This window comes from Aquila chrysaetos, chromosome 2 (assembly GCF_900496995.4).
Source record: "Aquila chrysaetos chrysaetos chromosome 2, bAquChr1.4, whole genome shotgun sequence".
Classification (NCBI taxonomy): domain Eukaryota; kingdom Metazoa; phylum Chordata; class Aves; order Accipitriformes; family Accipitridae; genus Aquila; species Aquila chrysaetos.
The window spans coordinates 37,954,117-37,968,382 of NC_044005.1; the positions used below are offsets into that span (position 1 = coordinate 37,954,117).

A 14,266-nucleotide genomic window follows, 5' to 3' on the forward strand; every position below is an offset into this window, starting at 1 on the left:
GAGGATTAGTTTGTCATACAAAATGCTGCTTAATGTAAGTAGTTATTTTTAGAGCCATCTAACATTTGACATTAGTGAAAGATAACTTGGGAAGATCTGAGTTGTTGTTTAATGTCATTTACTTGTAATTAAAAAGTACCACTTTTAGAATTTAAAAATCATTATTTGTTTGTCTCTGGGTCTGTTTAAATGTATGATACCTCTAAAAGAAGAGTTAGCATTTGTTTGTAGGGAGAAATAGGGAGAGAGAAGGGTCAGTAGTAACACATGCATCTTTCTTCCTGTCTTCGTTAAGGTTATTCATGCTAGTGTTAAACCTGAAGGGGCTCTATTTTTGAGTATGTATTTTCTTGACTTCTTTTGCAGAAATAATCAGTGATACTTTTGGTGTTGGAACAAAGTTGTCAGAGATTAGGGGATTTTATCTATTTTCAAAAACACTGTGTTGAAGAACGCATTTCTCTGTAGCTTTTAACAGAACCTCTGACTTAAGCAAATGACACGTGTTAGACACAGAGTTCCAAATCTGAAGGTATCTGGGCACGATTCAAAGCATTCAAAGCCTCTGAATTCATTCACGTTTTAAGGGTTAAAGAGGTGAAATGTTAGTTTCTGAAGTAGTTAACAATGAGTTTTAGGTAGCAGTACCACATAAACATTAAAGCACCTAATGCCTGTAGCAAAAAGGTTGTTTGCTGGGACACAATTCCCCCAGCTTTCACTGCTGTGACATATTTTTTCCTAGCATCTTCCTTCATTTTTTCCAACTTTTCCTTTTAAGAAAATAGTTTCTTAATTTATACAGTCAGGAAAAGGTTTTTAACATATATTGTGTGCAATCTGCTGGACCTGCAGGAATTATGGTGCTGCTAAGCAGGGTCTCTTTCTCTATGCAGAGGAAGGTATGGGAAGTTCGACTCTGTCTCACATGCTGTTCTTTCCTTTTCCTCATTTTTATAAGGTTGCTAACAAAATACAGGCATAATAATGGAAAATATAAGCTTGCTAGGGACATCCCTCTTATTAAGTCCAGGAATGCAGTTTTTCCACTAGTTACGTTTTGTCTTACAATAGTTTAATTTGGATCATTTCTCCCTAGTATGCTTATGAGAAAGCCATGTTTAAGAGTGTGAAAAGTCTTAATATAGTTAAAGTATATCTCATCAGCTGTTTCTCTTTTCCTCAGTATGCCAACTGCTATGTTAAGGAAAGGAATTAAGTCAGTTAGAAATTATTTGTGCTTGACAAATTCGCAGTGCCTGCTTTTATCATCATGTTATTTTCTAAATACGTACAAAGAGATTTCTTCCAGAATCTTCCTTGGGACTGGAATTAGGTGGGCATTTTTGTTTGTCTCTACTTCTTCCTCTTAAAGATAGTTACTGTGTTAACAGCACAAAATAAATTAATGAACAATCTCCCACATAGAGAGACAAGCATGCATCAGTGCTGAAAGAAATTTTGTATATACAGACTGATGAAGCGACCTTCTCTTCTGAAGGAAAAAGTTAGATTGCATGATTGTTTTACTATTTTTGTACTTATTTTTTATTAGAAGACTACATTTAAAGCAATAATATGTTTTGTTCCAGAATGTGAAGGCATGTGCAGCAGCAAATGGGGTATTTAGGTAGCTACTGCAAACCAAAATCATGTAATTAAAAATTAGTTTCTATTATTTGTTAATGCTATCTTATTGTAATTTATGTTGCTTTAGGAATATCATTACATATTACATATAGAACGTCATCCACTTTGGCTCTCATAAATACCTTCTTTTTCTAGGCAAATCCATTCAAGATACTTCTACAGATGTCATTTTCTTAATCTTCTGGTTTTTATCTGTTACTCTTGTTTATGTATTCCTGCAATAGTTCCCTCTCTTCAGCTGCTTATCTTCACTTTCAAAATCCTTCAAAGCTTGTTGTCCCCTTGTTTAGTCTCTCAGTAAGTATCAAGAAATCAAACATGCTGCTGGCTTCATCTGCAAACAACTTTTGTCATATTTTCTCCCAACCTGTCCCTCATACATGGGAAAAGTAAACTTCCATTAATCTATCCTACTACCTTCACTCAAATTATACTTACATTATATTTATATTAAATTATATTTAAATGTCACTTTGCTATGGTGACTACAAAATCTTGACAATGGGTAGGATGCCTACTAGTTGGAAACACTGCTGTCCTGACTGTCCAGTGATTTCATTGTACTTCCCTCTATCCTCCTTTCAAACCTTTTGACTCCCATCTCACTCTTGGATTGCAATCTCCCCGGGATAGTGTCCATTTTTATGTTTTAGCTGTGCACTGCACATAGCACAGAGATGTGTTTGTTGAGAACAGAATGAGGAGTGAATCGCCCTGAGTTCATAGTTCATAGAACTGAGTTAGCCTCGGATTATCATCCTCAGTATAAAATACTGCATCACCTTGAAGGGTTTCTGTTTCTGATTAACTGATCCTTTTATGCTCAGCAAGACTTCTGGTATGTTTTTCACGACAAGTAAGGATATACATTTTTGTGAACTTTTTCAACTGTAAAGTGCATTTGTTTTAAATCTCTCTTTTGATTCTAGTTGAATAAAGTGCCTTCCCAGTGTCTGACATAAATGCTCAATAGTGATAACTAATTTAATTTACCCCAGAGTGCCGGATTAATTTCAGTAAAGTGGTTTAAATGAACATCACTGTGTACATCTACACGTTGTAGCATACATAAACTTGGTGCTCTCTTGTTGCAGGTCACAGTGCTGTTGACATTACCAAGGTAGCAAGAAGACACCGCATGTCTCCATTCCCATTGACATCTATGGACAAGGCCTTCATCACAGTTCTGGAGATGACCCCAGTGCTTGGAACAGAAATCATCAATTACAGAGGTATTTTAAGTTGGATTCTTTGTGAGGATTAGGGTAATTATTTCCTTATTTTACAACCTTCTTATGCACTTGCTCTTTTATTAATGCTGTGATGTGTCTGAGACACTACCTTCTCCAGGAGAAACTGCTTTAGGAAATGCCAATAACAGGAGCAGAAGTCTCCTTTCAAAGTCAAGAGAATGTTGACTGAGCTCAGTGCTGCTCCCTGACGGAATCTGTAATGGAACTCTAATTAAATATATAAATTAATTTTCTTCTGGTCTGTGTTATATGCAACAAAGCTAAAACATGGAAACCACAGTTTGCCTCACTGGTTGATTTGACACTAGACTTTTGTAGATGCCAAGTAGCTCCAAGTTGTACTGTGATCAATCACTCTTCTCTTTACTGCGGGAGATTCTCACTAAACCCCCTTTCCAGTCTGAGATTAATGATCAGATCAAAGTGATTATTGATTCCAGGTCACTTTTTTCCATGTCTATATCTTTTACAGTTTGTCTCAGTCTGTTTTTCCAGATCCTACTTGGCCTACTAGTCATTCCAGAGTTTGCCGCCTCTTCTCATAAAGGCCGCATAATTCCCTTTCTATTCCACCACTACTTTTGATCCTTTTCTGATACTTACTTGCATTTAATGTTTGATTTATTGAAACTTTATTATCAAGGGCAACTGTTAATGATTTATACAGTGAGGTTGTCTTAAAAGGCACCAAACAGCAGGCAAAATGTCAGACTTTGTAACTGTGTCTATACTCGTAAATAAATGAGGATAGGCGAAGCCATTTTCTGACCTTAAAAGGAATTAGCAGGGCACCTCTCGTGTTTATTCAGCTAAACTATCCTCCCTCCTGAAACAGTGTGTTCATAATGCGTATTAGGTGTCTCCCTTGCTTCTGCTATCCCTTTGTCATGGTTTAACCGCAGCCAGCAACTAAGCCCCACACAGCCACTTGCTCACTTCCCCCCGGTGGGATGGGGGAGAGAATCGGAAGAGTAAAAATGAGAAAACTTGTGGGTTGAGATAAAGACAGTTTAATAGGTAAAGCAAAAGCTGCACACGCAAGCAAAGCAAAACAAGTAATTTGTTCACCACTTCCCATCGGCAGGCAGGCGTTCAGCCATCTCCAGGAAAGCAGGGCTCCGTCACGTGTAACAGTTACTTGGGGAGACAAACACCATCACTTCAAACATCCCCCCCTTCCTTCTTCCCCCAGCTTTATAGACTGAGCATGACGTCATATGGTCTGGAATACCCCTTTGGCCAGTTGGGGTCAGCTGTCCCAGCTGTGTCCCCTCCCAGCTTCTTGTGCACCCCCAGCCCACTTGCCAGTGGGGTGGAGTGAGGAGCAGAAAAGGCCTTGGCTCTGTGTAAGCGCTGCTCAGCAGTAATGAAAACATCCCTGTGTTATCAACACTGTTTTCAGCACAAATCCAAAACATAGCCCCATACAAGCCACTATGAAGAAAATTAACTCTATCACAGCCAAAACCAGCACACCCTTACACCAAGCCTGGGCATAATCTGAGAGAGTCTTCTTGGCACAGAACAAAACCATGATGGGAAGCATGCTACAAGTAATCCTCAAGTAGGTAGGGAAGAGGAAACCTCCTCCAGGGATTCCTCCAGATTTTGCAAAGGTAAGGTGGTGAGCAAAGAGATAGTGGAACCACAAGCCTCAAGAGGCAAAACGTTCAGGACATCACTGGACTCCAGATAGCAGAGTGGTACAAGTGGTTTCCAAATGGGGTATTCTGTCTTTTGGCTTGAAAGTTCAAAGCTTTCATGCTCTTCGCCTACCACAAACCTTTGAGATGCCTTCATATTGACATACTGATTTAGCAGACTGTACGTAGAATCCCACCTGTGCGTTTAGTCACTCCAAGTGGAGATCAGCACTCCCCTGTGCCTTGGTAGCACAAAGCAGATCTCAGAGAAGATGCTGCATATCCTGCATTCAGAACAGCACCAATACTGGATCAACAAGGAATGCATAGTACACCCTGCACTTTCATAATGGTGTGCAGATTAGAAGAAGGCATTAAGGCATAAATGCCTGAGCATAGTTATTAGATCTTTTTGGATAGCTGTCAGTTAAATGTCTTTGCTAAGACAGCCCTTTGTGGTCAGTATGATGAGCCACAGTGTTAGGTACATTTAGTCCAAATAGGTGCTATGTACATGACACTGAACTCCTGAAATAAACGATAAAAATCCGGCATGTACCTCCCTGAAAAATAAGCACAGCATATGTTTATTTTGCTACATAAGGTACTGTTAAGGTACTGTAGCATTATTATTCCTTTTTACATAAAAATAGTTTTGACTTTTTAAACCTCTAGTGCAAAACTAAGTGAAGAAATAAGTTCTTGAGTTTGGGTTGTATTGATTATACGGAAAAACAAGTATCGCTAAGCTGTTATTTTTCCTTTTTTTGTCCTTGAGTCTATAAATATGTCTTATTCTCTTGTCCTTTTATCTTTATTTTCTTTTTTCTCCATCTCTCTATTTTTTACACTTCTGGATGAAAACTTACATACTGTTTCACAATGTTTTTGTATTGCTGCTGTTGTATTTCTGGACAGAAGCTGTATTTTCCCTAGAAGTTAATAAAATATGGCTAAAAATTTTCTAGGAAGACAGAGAATAAGCATAATCCTCACATGCTACATGTATGTTGATCTATAGAACAACAACGTCGCCATCTATTTATATGTATACACCAGTCTTTGTGCAAGCATTTTATATCAACAGTAGGTAGCAGCTTTTTCATATATCTGATTTGTAAGCTTCTTCATTAGAACTATGGTGAAATCAGACAAAATCACAGTATATATGATTTCTTGCTGCAACATGCTTTGGACAAGATTTCACCGTGTATTTTATTTTAATATTAAAAACCGTTCAAAATATGGACTAAGTAACAGTTTTGTGTTAATACTGATAATGTTACCATACCAATAACAGAGTGATTCTATTCAGACTACATGGTCTTCAAAATGTCCTTACAGAGATAGAATGGCAGTAATTGGTCTTAGCTAGATGCTTATATTCTCTATAGAGTTTTATATACTCTAATTTGTCAAAAGGCAATTTGGTTGCTTCTGTTCTTATTCTACTATATGGGAATATGCTGTCAAGGTAAGAGAAGGTATTGTAATATACTTTATAATATCTTAGTTGATATTGCTTCTAAGTCTGGAACATATTGATTATTATTGCTGGCACTGTTATTCTTTAAAAAATAATGTTCCGAGTCTGCTAAGACACTTCACTTATGACCCTCTTCCCTCCCACCCAAAATAAAAGAGTTAGATACATGGTAAGATCATCAGCTATAGAGATACGTTCTTGGTTTTTCACATAATTGTACCACCAATGAAAATATTAACAAAGACATATTCCTTCATATTTTTGCACTGTAATGCAAAATTCTATCTCCCAATTTATTTTTCAACAAGTATACACTTATTTTAGCACTGTAAGATTTCCTAATACATAGTATGAAATTTCAGGATTGAGCCTTTAGGAGACATCCTAAAGGATACATCTGTGTCTGTGATGGAAATGTCTGTGAACTGGAAATTCAATTATCTTTATCTACAGACACAAATCTCAAAATGGAATCTCATTTTCAGAAGTTCTTAAGTGATCACCGTAGTGTTATACAGACAAATATATGGGATTTTTTTGTATAGGCTTATATATGTATATGTGTGTGTATGCATGCATGCGCACACATATATGTTAGTTTGCTAAAAAAATTTTATTTTGACGAATACAGTTAATTAAGAACCAGTTTTTCTCTTCATTATGTATTCATTTATTTTTCAGTTAATATACCTGTAATTTCAGGAGATAATAAAAATGTAGTCCTGGAGACCTGAATCCTAATTAACTGTACTCAGAAAAGCACTATTGTGCTGTGTTTGTTTTCTTCGTGGTTTTGTGTCTTGAATTAACACTGAGCTCCTGAAAATTACCTTTCAGGAGCACAGTTTCTCTGTAAGGAAAGTGAAATGTTTAAAGTTCTAGGACTGCAATTTATTTCATTAAAAAATTACCTAATTAATTTTAACCTGATTTATTTACATTACTAAACATATTACATAGTATTCATCCTCCTAAATAAAGCTGCTGAATGTTACTCTGTACAAGTAGCCAGTACAGTCCTGACTTTATTCTTGATTAAGTCAAGGCATGCTGTAGTCTCTCAAATCTATTCTCTCCTAACATAAGGGGGAGGATGAGTAAAGTCATCTTTTGAAACATAACTTTCACATTGGTAAGTGTATTGCTTAGTGCCTGTATAGGTCATTTAGCCTCTTCCATATTAAAAAAAAAAAAAAATGGAAAGTCCTAAAACTTTTTACAGAAGTGCCATAAACCAAAGGCATCTGAAGCATATTTCCCACCTGCCATCATCAATATCTGGTATGAAGCCCCCAATTAGCCTTTTATTCCAGCTAAGTGCAGTTACCTGAACATTGGTCCCTGGGTATATAAGGTTAAGTTTCTAGACAGCATGATAATGATAATTCTTCTGAAACTAAGAAGATGCAGAAGTTTGATACTAAAAGTACAAAGCAGAGGCAGTCCACACTTCATGGGCTTAAGCCTCAGAATGGAGCAGTTTTTTCTGATCTAGTCCAAGAGCCCTGTAACTTCTGTAGAGCTTGGACATTTTTTTCCATTGCTTATTCATTTCAAACTAGCTGATTATTTTGATAGCATTGCCTTTTCATATCACACTGAAGTGCTACCAGGGCAATATTTACAAAATGGGAGCAAATCCATCACCTCTAGTACAATACCTGTCTCACTGCTTTATCGCAGTACCAATACCCTGAGAAATCAAAATTCTTCACAGAACTGTACCAGTTTCACCAGCTAAGCTTTAGAAAATACCCAACTTTGAAAAGTGAGTTTAATGTAATTCTGCATTTTGTGTTAGAATCAGAAAGCTGTGGGCATCACAAGGGGCAGTTTGATGACATGAAAATATTTCAGAACATCTTTTTTGAATTACATTTAATCAAGATAAGGTCAAACAGTGTATTTCTAAAATAATTGCTGAAATAAAGGAGAGTACAGAGGTACTTCAGATTGTCCTTTATTTGCTGACTTGCTTCATTTTAAATGCCTATGGCTTCAGCAAATAATTCTTACTTTTTCCCCCCCTTAATGAAATTCATTCCCGCTACTGGTTGGCTATTTATTCTCTTCAAATATTGCATGGCAGAATGCCAGGAACATACTGTTCAACTTTGCTCTAATTGGTGTGACTTTGCATGCAGACAAGAAGTAAAATGAAGACACAACATGCCTGCTAAAATTAGAAGCATCACTTTTGTATGAGATTTTGTGCATCTATGAACAGAGGGTGTTTCTACTAGGCCTTTGATAGCTGCCTTTTCTATGCTATAATTTAAATGTCTGTGTCTGCATTCCTTTATTCAGTGCACGTGTACAAGCTTTCATGAGCTTTCTAATAACTTCTGTATTGTGTATCGCAGACAGTGATGCGCAGTGATACACAGACGTATTAATAGCCATCAGAAAGGTGCTTTTCTAGTGGCTTTAGCAGGTTTTATTAGCATTTTCATGGCAATACCTGTTTCAAAAATGCAACATAAATATTCACCTCAGGCTGAAAGTTGATACATATGGATGGGAGCACAATGATGTTATAGTTGTTATTATAATTAATTACTAACTAAATAACTTTGTGTTAATAAGTAAAATATAATCTCCATTATAATACCACTTCACTGGAGCTGAACATTTTCAAATCAAGTAGGTGCACTTTTTAACAAAACCTGTCCATTTATTGTGCAATGGTAGGTCTTCTGCCTTCCCAGCAAATCCAGAACTACATCGATTTCCCTGTCTGTAAAACAAGAAACACCCTTTATTTATGTCTCTCTTTTTTGGCATGTCTGAAAGATCATAATCTATAAAGTACATATTCACGCAAATTCTCCTGGCAGAAGTATTCATGCATCCTCTCATTCCTTCATACTTTCAGCTGGATATTGCCTTCCTGTGCCACAACGCACTCGGAAGAGCTGTGGTCTCTATTACGAGATGAGCTTCCCTTCTACTTAGATATACTAGGATTAAACTGATCTCAGTGGTTCTGACCCATGTGCCCCTTCCCAGCCCATTCAGTCACACATGTAATAAATCTTTTTTCTCACTCTCCCACTGTATGAAGGGATAAGATACATATTTTCCATTCTGTTCCATATCATACTAAAAGAAAGCTCTTGCTGATGCCTTAAAAGCAAACTAATAGTGCATACTTGACTGAGGGTGAAGTAATTCGTATCAGTCTCTACAGTGAGACAGAGCCGAATTACAACTCATCAGTCATAGTTGCTAAGTGAAGGGAAAGAGTATGTTCGAAACACCTATTAAAATATTTAGAACTATAGCAGCGTAAATTTACATATATAATCCTGACACTTACGTGCACTTACCCTCCATTAAGCAGAAATGCTCTCAGCAATTAGGCAAAGTTAATCTATTGCAAAACTTTGTCAGTTTATGGAAACTTGCCTATCATTACTGTTTATGTTGAGTCCTCTGGGCTCAATCCCTCCTCTCTCACCTTTTGCACCCAGGATTCACTTTTGAAATGTTACTTTAAAAGCTTTTAAAAAAAAAGAACTTTTCTTTTAAAATTGAAATACACAGAAGTATGTATTTTTAAAAGATTTCAGGAGAAAAGCTTGTCCTGAAGAAACAAATACTTGGGTTTTTTTCTGTCTGATCCTGTATCAGAGCTATTACCTCTGCGTTTGGATACCTGGTATTCAGATCTACTGTCAACAATTTCACTATAACCAGGAACACAGCTTACTGAAAAAATCTTTCATCAGTACTTTCAGAGTCCAGTCTTTTTTCATTTATGTAGAGGCAGAAATCAAAAACCTGAGAGGTTTATTCATGTCACATACACATACATTTCATCCATCAGAGCACACTGCTGTTCACTTTTTTTCTGTTTCACTAGCTGTAATGACATGGAGCATGGTCTTTTCTCTTTTGTCTTTTCTAGATGGAATGGGCCGAGTCCTTGCTCAAGATGTATATGCAAAAGATAATCTACCACCATTTCCAGCATCAGTAAAAGATGGCTATGCTGTCAGAGGTAAACACTCACTTTGTAGACATGCAGTATAGCGTCTGTAAAACCACTTTATAACATGCTAATTCACCTATTTTGGATCCAGCAGAGGTTATTTTGGTTGAGATTTCATTCAGATCATTGCTGAAGTCACAGTTACGTAGAATGCAGCTGTGTTGAAGGAAGACAATAAAGTTCAATTCAGATCTTTTAAGTGGATACACATGTACGTGAGCAAAAGTACATCCATGTGCGCTCATGGACATGCACCTGTGTTGCTAGTGAGTTTCTTGGAAACATGAAGAATTCAGGAGAGTAACAGAACATCCGTTTCTGAATGACAGATTCTTCTTCTATTCCTCTGTTTTTGATTTAATCGGGAATTTCTTATATCTCTTACTTCGTTGAACTGTCACAGATCCAGCTTCCTATTTGTAAATTATTTTATGATTGCATTAGAGAATTTTCAAAAATACATATCAGAATGTACTCTTATGGAGGCACCTCAAAAGAAAATCTCATTTTTACTTAGAAAATATTGCAGTTGCTGTATAAAATAGAATTAGTAGTGTGACTTCATGGAGCAAGCAGCGAGTGGTATCCCAGGAGACCTCAATGCATCCTCTGCTTTGCCACTAGGTGCTGCATGATTTTGAGCAAGTTGCTTCTCTGTGCATCAGTTTTCCCTTTTTAAAGTAAGGCTAATGATATTCACCTCAGATATCTATGGAGGAAAATTAACATATATATGATGGAACATTATACTAGTAGTGATTCATTGTGGTAGGGGTTGAATCTTCGCAACACTGTGTTGAAGTTTAGACACAATAGCCAACTTTTTTCAGTGGACATTAAAATATCTTTTTTGTTACTAGCAGCTGAAACAATGGAAAGCAGCTGTCCATGAAGCAGACTGTCTGCAAACCCAGTCAATGGATGTAGTCCAATAGCTTCCCCATGGATTTGATATAAAAATAAAATTCCAGGTGTATAACACGGGTTTGACTGCAGATGTCTGTCATCTACGTGTGTGAGAGTCAGGCAGACCACAATGACCAGTAATAGCAGCAAGGGAGTGCAGATGTAGCCAGAGAAATACAGGTAATATAACACTGAGAAAAGCTGAGAGGGGGAGCTCTGAGTAGAATGCTGACTGACAAAGGCCTTGGGATCAAGCAGATGCTGTCTTGCAACCTGATTGCTACACGGTAAGGGAAAGCACAAGTACAATCTCACTAAACACGCAGAATGAGCAGAATGATCATGAACGCCGTTTTCAACAACTTCTGTCCGAACCAACTCACAAGACCCTAATTTTGGTGGTGGATTCAAACAGAGTAACAGTAAGGTACTTGAATGCATCCATAGGAGGGCAACAAAGCTGGTGAAAGGGCTGGACGTAATGTCCTATGAGGAGCAGCTAAGGACTTTGGGCTTGCCTAGTTTGGAGAAAAGGAGGCTGAGGGGCGACCTCATTGCTCTCTACAGCTTCCTGCGGAGGGGAAGTGGAGAGGGAGGTGCTGAGCTCTTCTCCCTGGGATCCAGTGATAGGACACGTGGGAATGGTTCAAAGCTGTGCCAGGGGAGGTTCAGACTTGGCATTAGGAAGCATTTCTTTACCGAGAGGGTGGTCAAACACTGGAACAGGCTTCCTAGAGAGGTGGTCGATGCCCCAAGCCTGTCAGTGTTTAAGAGGCATTTGAACAATGCCCTTAATAACATGCTTTGACTTTTGGTCAGCCCCGAAGTGGTCAGGCAGTTGGACTAGGTGTTCATTGTAGGTCCCTTCTAGCTGAAATTATTCTATTCCATTCTGTTCTTTTCTATTCTATTCTATTCTATTCTAAATTGTTCTTGTAGACCTGTTATCACAGGATATAAGAAACAAAGCTTGTAGGCAGAAATAATATTGACTACATTAACGCATATTTTTTACAAAAAAATAAACTATTAGCTTTCAGTCACATAAACCTGTTTGCCCAAAACCTTGTCCACTTTTTTCAAGCTGTATCAGTTGTATATCTTCTATAAACTTTGTCTCCATATCATTATTAATGGGGGAATAAAATCTAATTCAGTAGCATTTTATCAGGTTTAAAATAATGTAGCTATTAGGGAATTTTTTCTTTTATTTTGCCGAATCATCCCAGCGCATTTTTTTCAGTGAAGGTCTGACAACTGTATTCAGTAGTAGTATATGCATTATTCAAAGACAAGTAGTTGAAGAGTCCTTTTCCACTTTCTTATTTTAGAGTTTGTTCGAAAGCTCACAGATTAGGCTGTTGATAGGCTTTTAAAGTTAAGTTAATCATTAGTCTTCAAACATGACTGTGTACCATAGATCATCATCTGCAGAGCTGCAGCTGAATTATGAGTACAAATGTGATAAATCATTATACAGACTGAATGGGCATCCTTCCTGAAAGCAATTCTTCTCAATACAATAAGGTTATCTAGCTGTATATTCAGGGCTTTCAAAATAGACCAGAAGGTATTAAGATAAAGGTTGTCACTGATTAGACTTCATCTCTGGGAAATCAACTTATGACAGTTAAAGATTTAAAATTAATAAAAAATATTTAAATATGATTATATGAACCCAGTTTGTCTGAAGACTCTTGACAGCATGGCTGCTGTGCTTGGACAGGCAGACTTGCTTGTGCTCCATACATGCTTCACACCATGGTGGAGCCTATAATACCACTAATGCAGCTTGCTGAAAGACCTTTGAGGCAGGCAGAAGCTTAAACTTCATTAGTAATGGTGCCTTTGTTGTCCCTGTAAAAATACAGATTTGGCTAAATTAGAAGTCCTGGAGACTCAGTTCGTTAAATCAATGATCTCTGACTTCTAATTTTCAGAATGGCTTCAGTGAAAGGTATAAGGTAACTAGTTCAGTGCTACCTCGTAAAATTACAAAAAGAAACAGAACACAGACTTCTAATGTGGCAGTCCAAGTTGCATTATCTTAGCCCTAGTGCTTTTCAGAAAATGCCAAACCTGTGTGGTCATCTATACAGTCTGTAACGACTGCATTTGTCCACATTTTCCTCCAAAGGCAGAGACAGAATCTAGAAATGTCAATATTCCATTCTTGTCTAGAAAAAAGATAGGTAATACATTTACAAAATACGTGGTTCCCCTGTGTTAGTTTCACATGGAAAAAGATTTGCTCACGGTGGACATTTTTATAAAAATAATCTCATGAGCACTCTTAAATCTTTGTTACTAATGTAATTCCTCCTAATCTCCTTTTACCTGATCCCTTATTGCCCAGAAATTTTCAGTTAAAAGTACCATAGAACCTGTAATTTTCAAAATAATAAACACAACTTAAAAGGACCTAAAATGTAAAATGTTTGCAAAACTTCTATACCCTTTGTCATGGTGACACTGAAGAACTGCATTTTAGACCATCCTTTGGTTTTCCTGTTCTTAATTTCTAATGGCATCGTTTGTTTTGGTTCAGCCTTTACTATTTGTATTGTCCATCTTAACAGCTGCTGATGGCCCCGGAGATCGATTCATCATAGGGGAATCCCAGGCTGGTGAGCAGGTGAGCACAATTTCTTTTCTCTCTTTTTTTTTTTAATGTATTTTTATTTTCTAAGATACTTGCTTTGTATTTTTACAAGCCTTGCTAGTGCTCCAAAACTCAATATTCTTGGAGGTGGCATGAAGTAGGACACAGCTGTACCTAGCCTCCTGCTATGTGCCGTGGGACATGATTTCAGAAAGTGAGGTCGTACGGTTACATAAGGAACTAGCAAGGATATCCCAAAATACTTCAGAGCATTGTGCTGACATGTAGGAGTGCATACAGTAATGTTCTGCCCTAGTACAATGTTAGAGGACATAAGGTTTCCAGTGGCATTACAATTCATAAACAAGAGAAAAGCAAGATTTAACCCCTTCTTGCTGACAGGTTTTAAAAGGGACGTCAGCCCAATAACTGTTTCCACAAGCTGCTTGCATATTTCACACTGATGCCTGCAAAACAAAGCGTAAGAATTTTGTATGAAACCTTTAAAGGTAGGTAATGATCATAAGAATCTTGAGGAAGCCTGGCAGCAGCCTAGTTTGTGGTATTGCTTCTTTTCTGTTTGTTAAATCAAAAGAGTGTTTCTGCACCTTAGCAGATACGTGGATCGAGTTTAAGAGCAAGTCAGGGCAGCACCCATTCATGACCTGCTGTTCTGTATAAATATTCATGAATGGGCACTGTTTGGGATTTACTTTCAAACTCAAGAGTACA

At 37.4% G+C, this 14,266-nt stretch overlaps 1 protein-coding gene across 13 annotated transcripts in view; it reads left to right on the forward strand.

Moving 5' to 3' along the window:
• Positions 1-14,266, forward strand: part of GPHN (gephyrin) — a 316,516-nt gene that overhangs the window by 262,689 nt on the left and 39,561 nt on the right. For all 13 annotated transcript variants that reach the window (XM_030040768.2, XM_030040830.2, XM_030040792.2 and 10 more), the window contains 3 exons: positions 2,745-2,882; positions 9,943-10,035; positions 13,512-13,567. In XM_030040768.2, the coding sequence (XP_029896628.1) occupies positions 2,745-2,882; positions 9,943-10,035; positions 13,512-13,567 (287 nt within the window). The remainder of the gene's footprint in view (positions 1-2,744; positions 2,883-9,942; positions 10,036-13,511; positions 13,568-14,266) is intronic.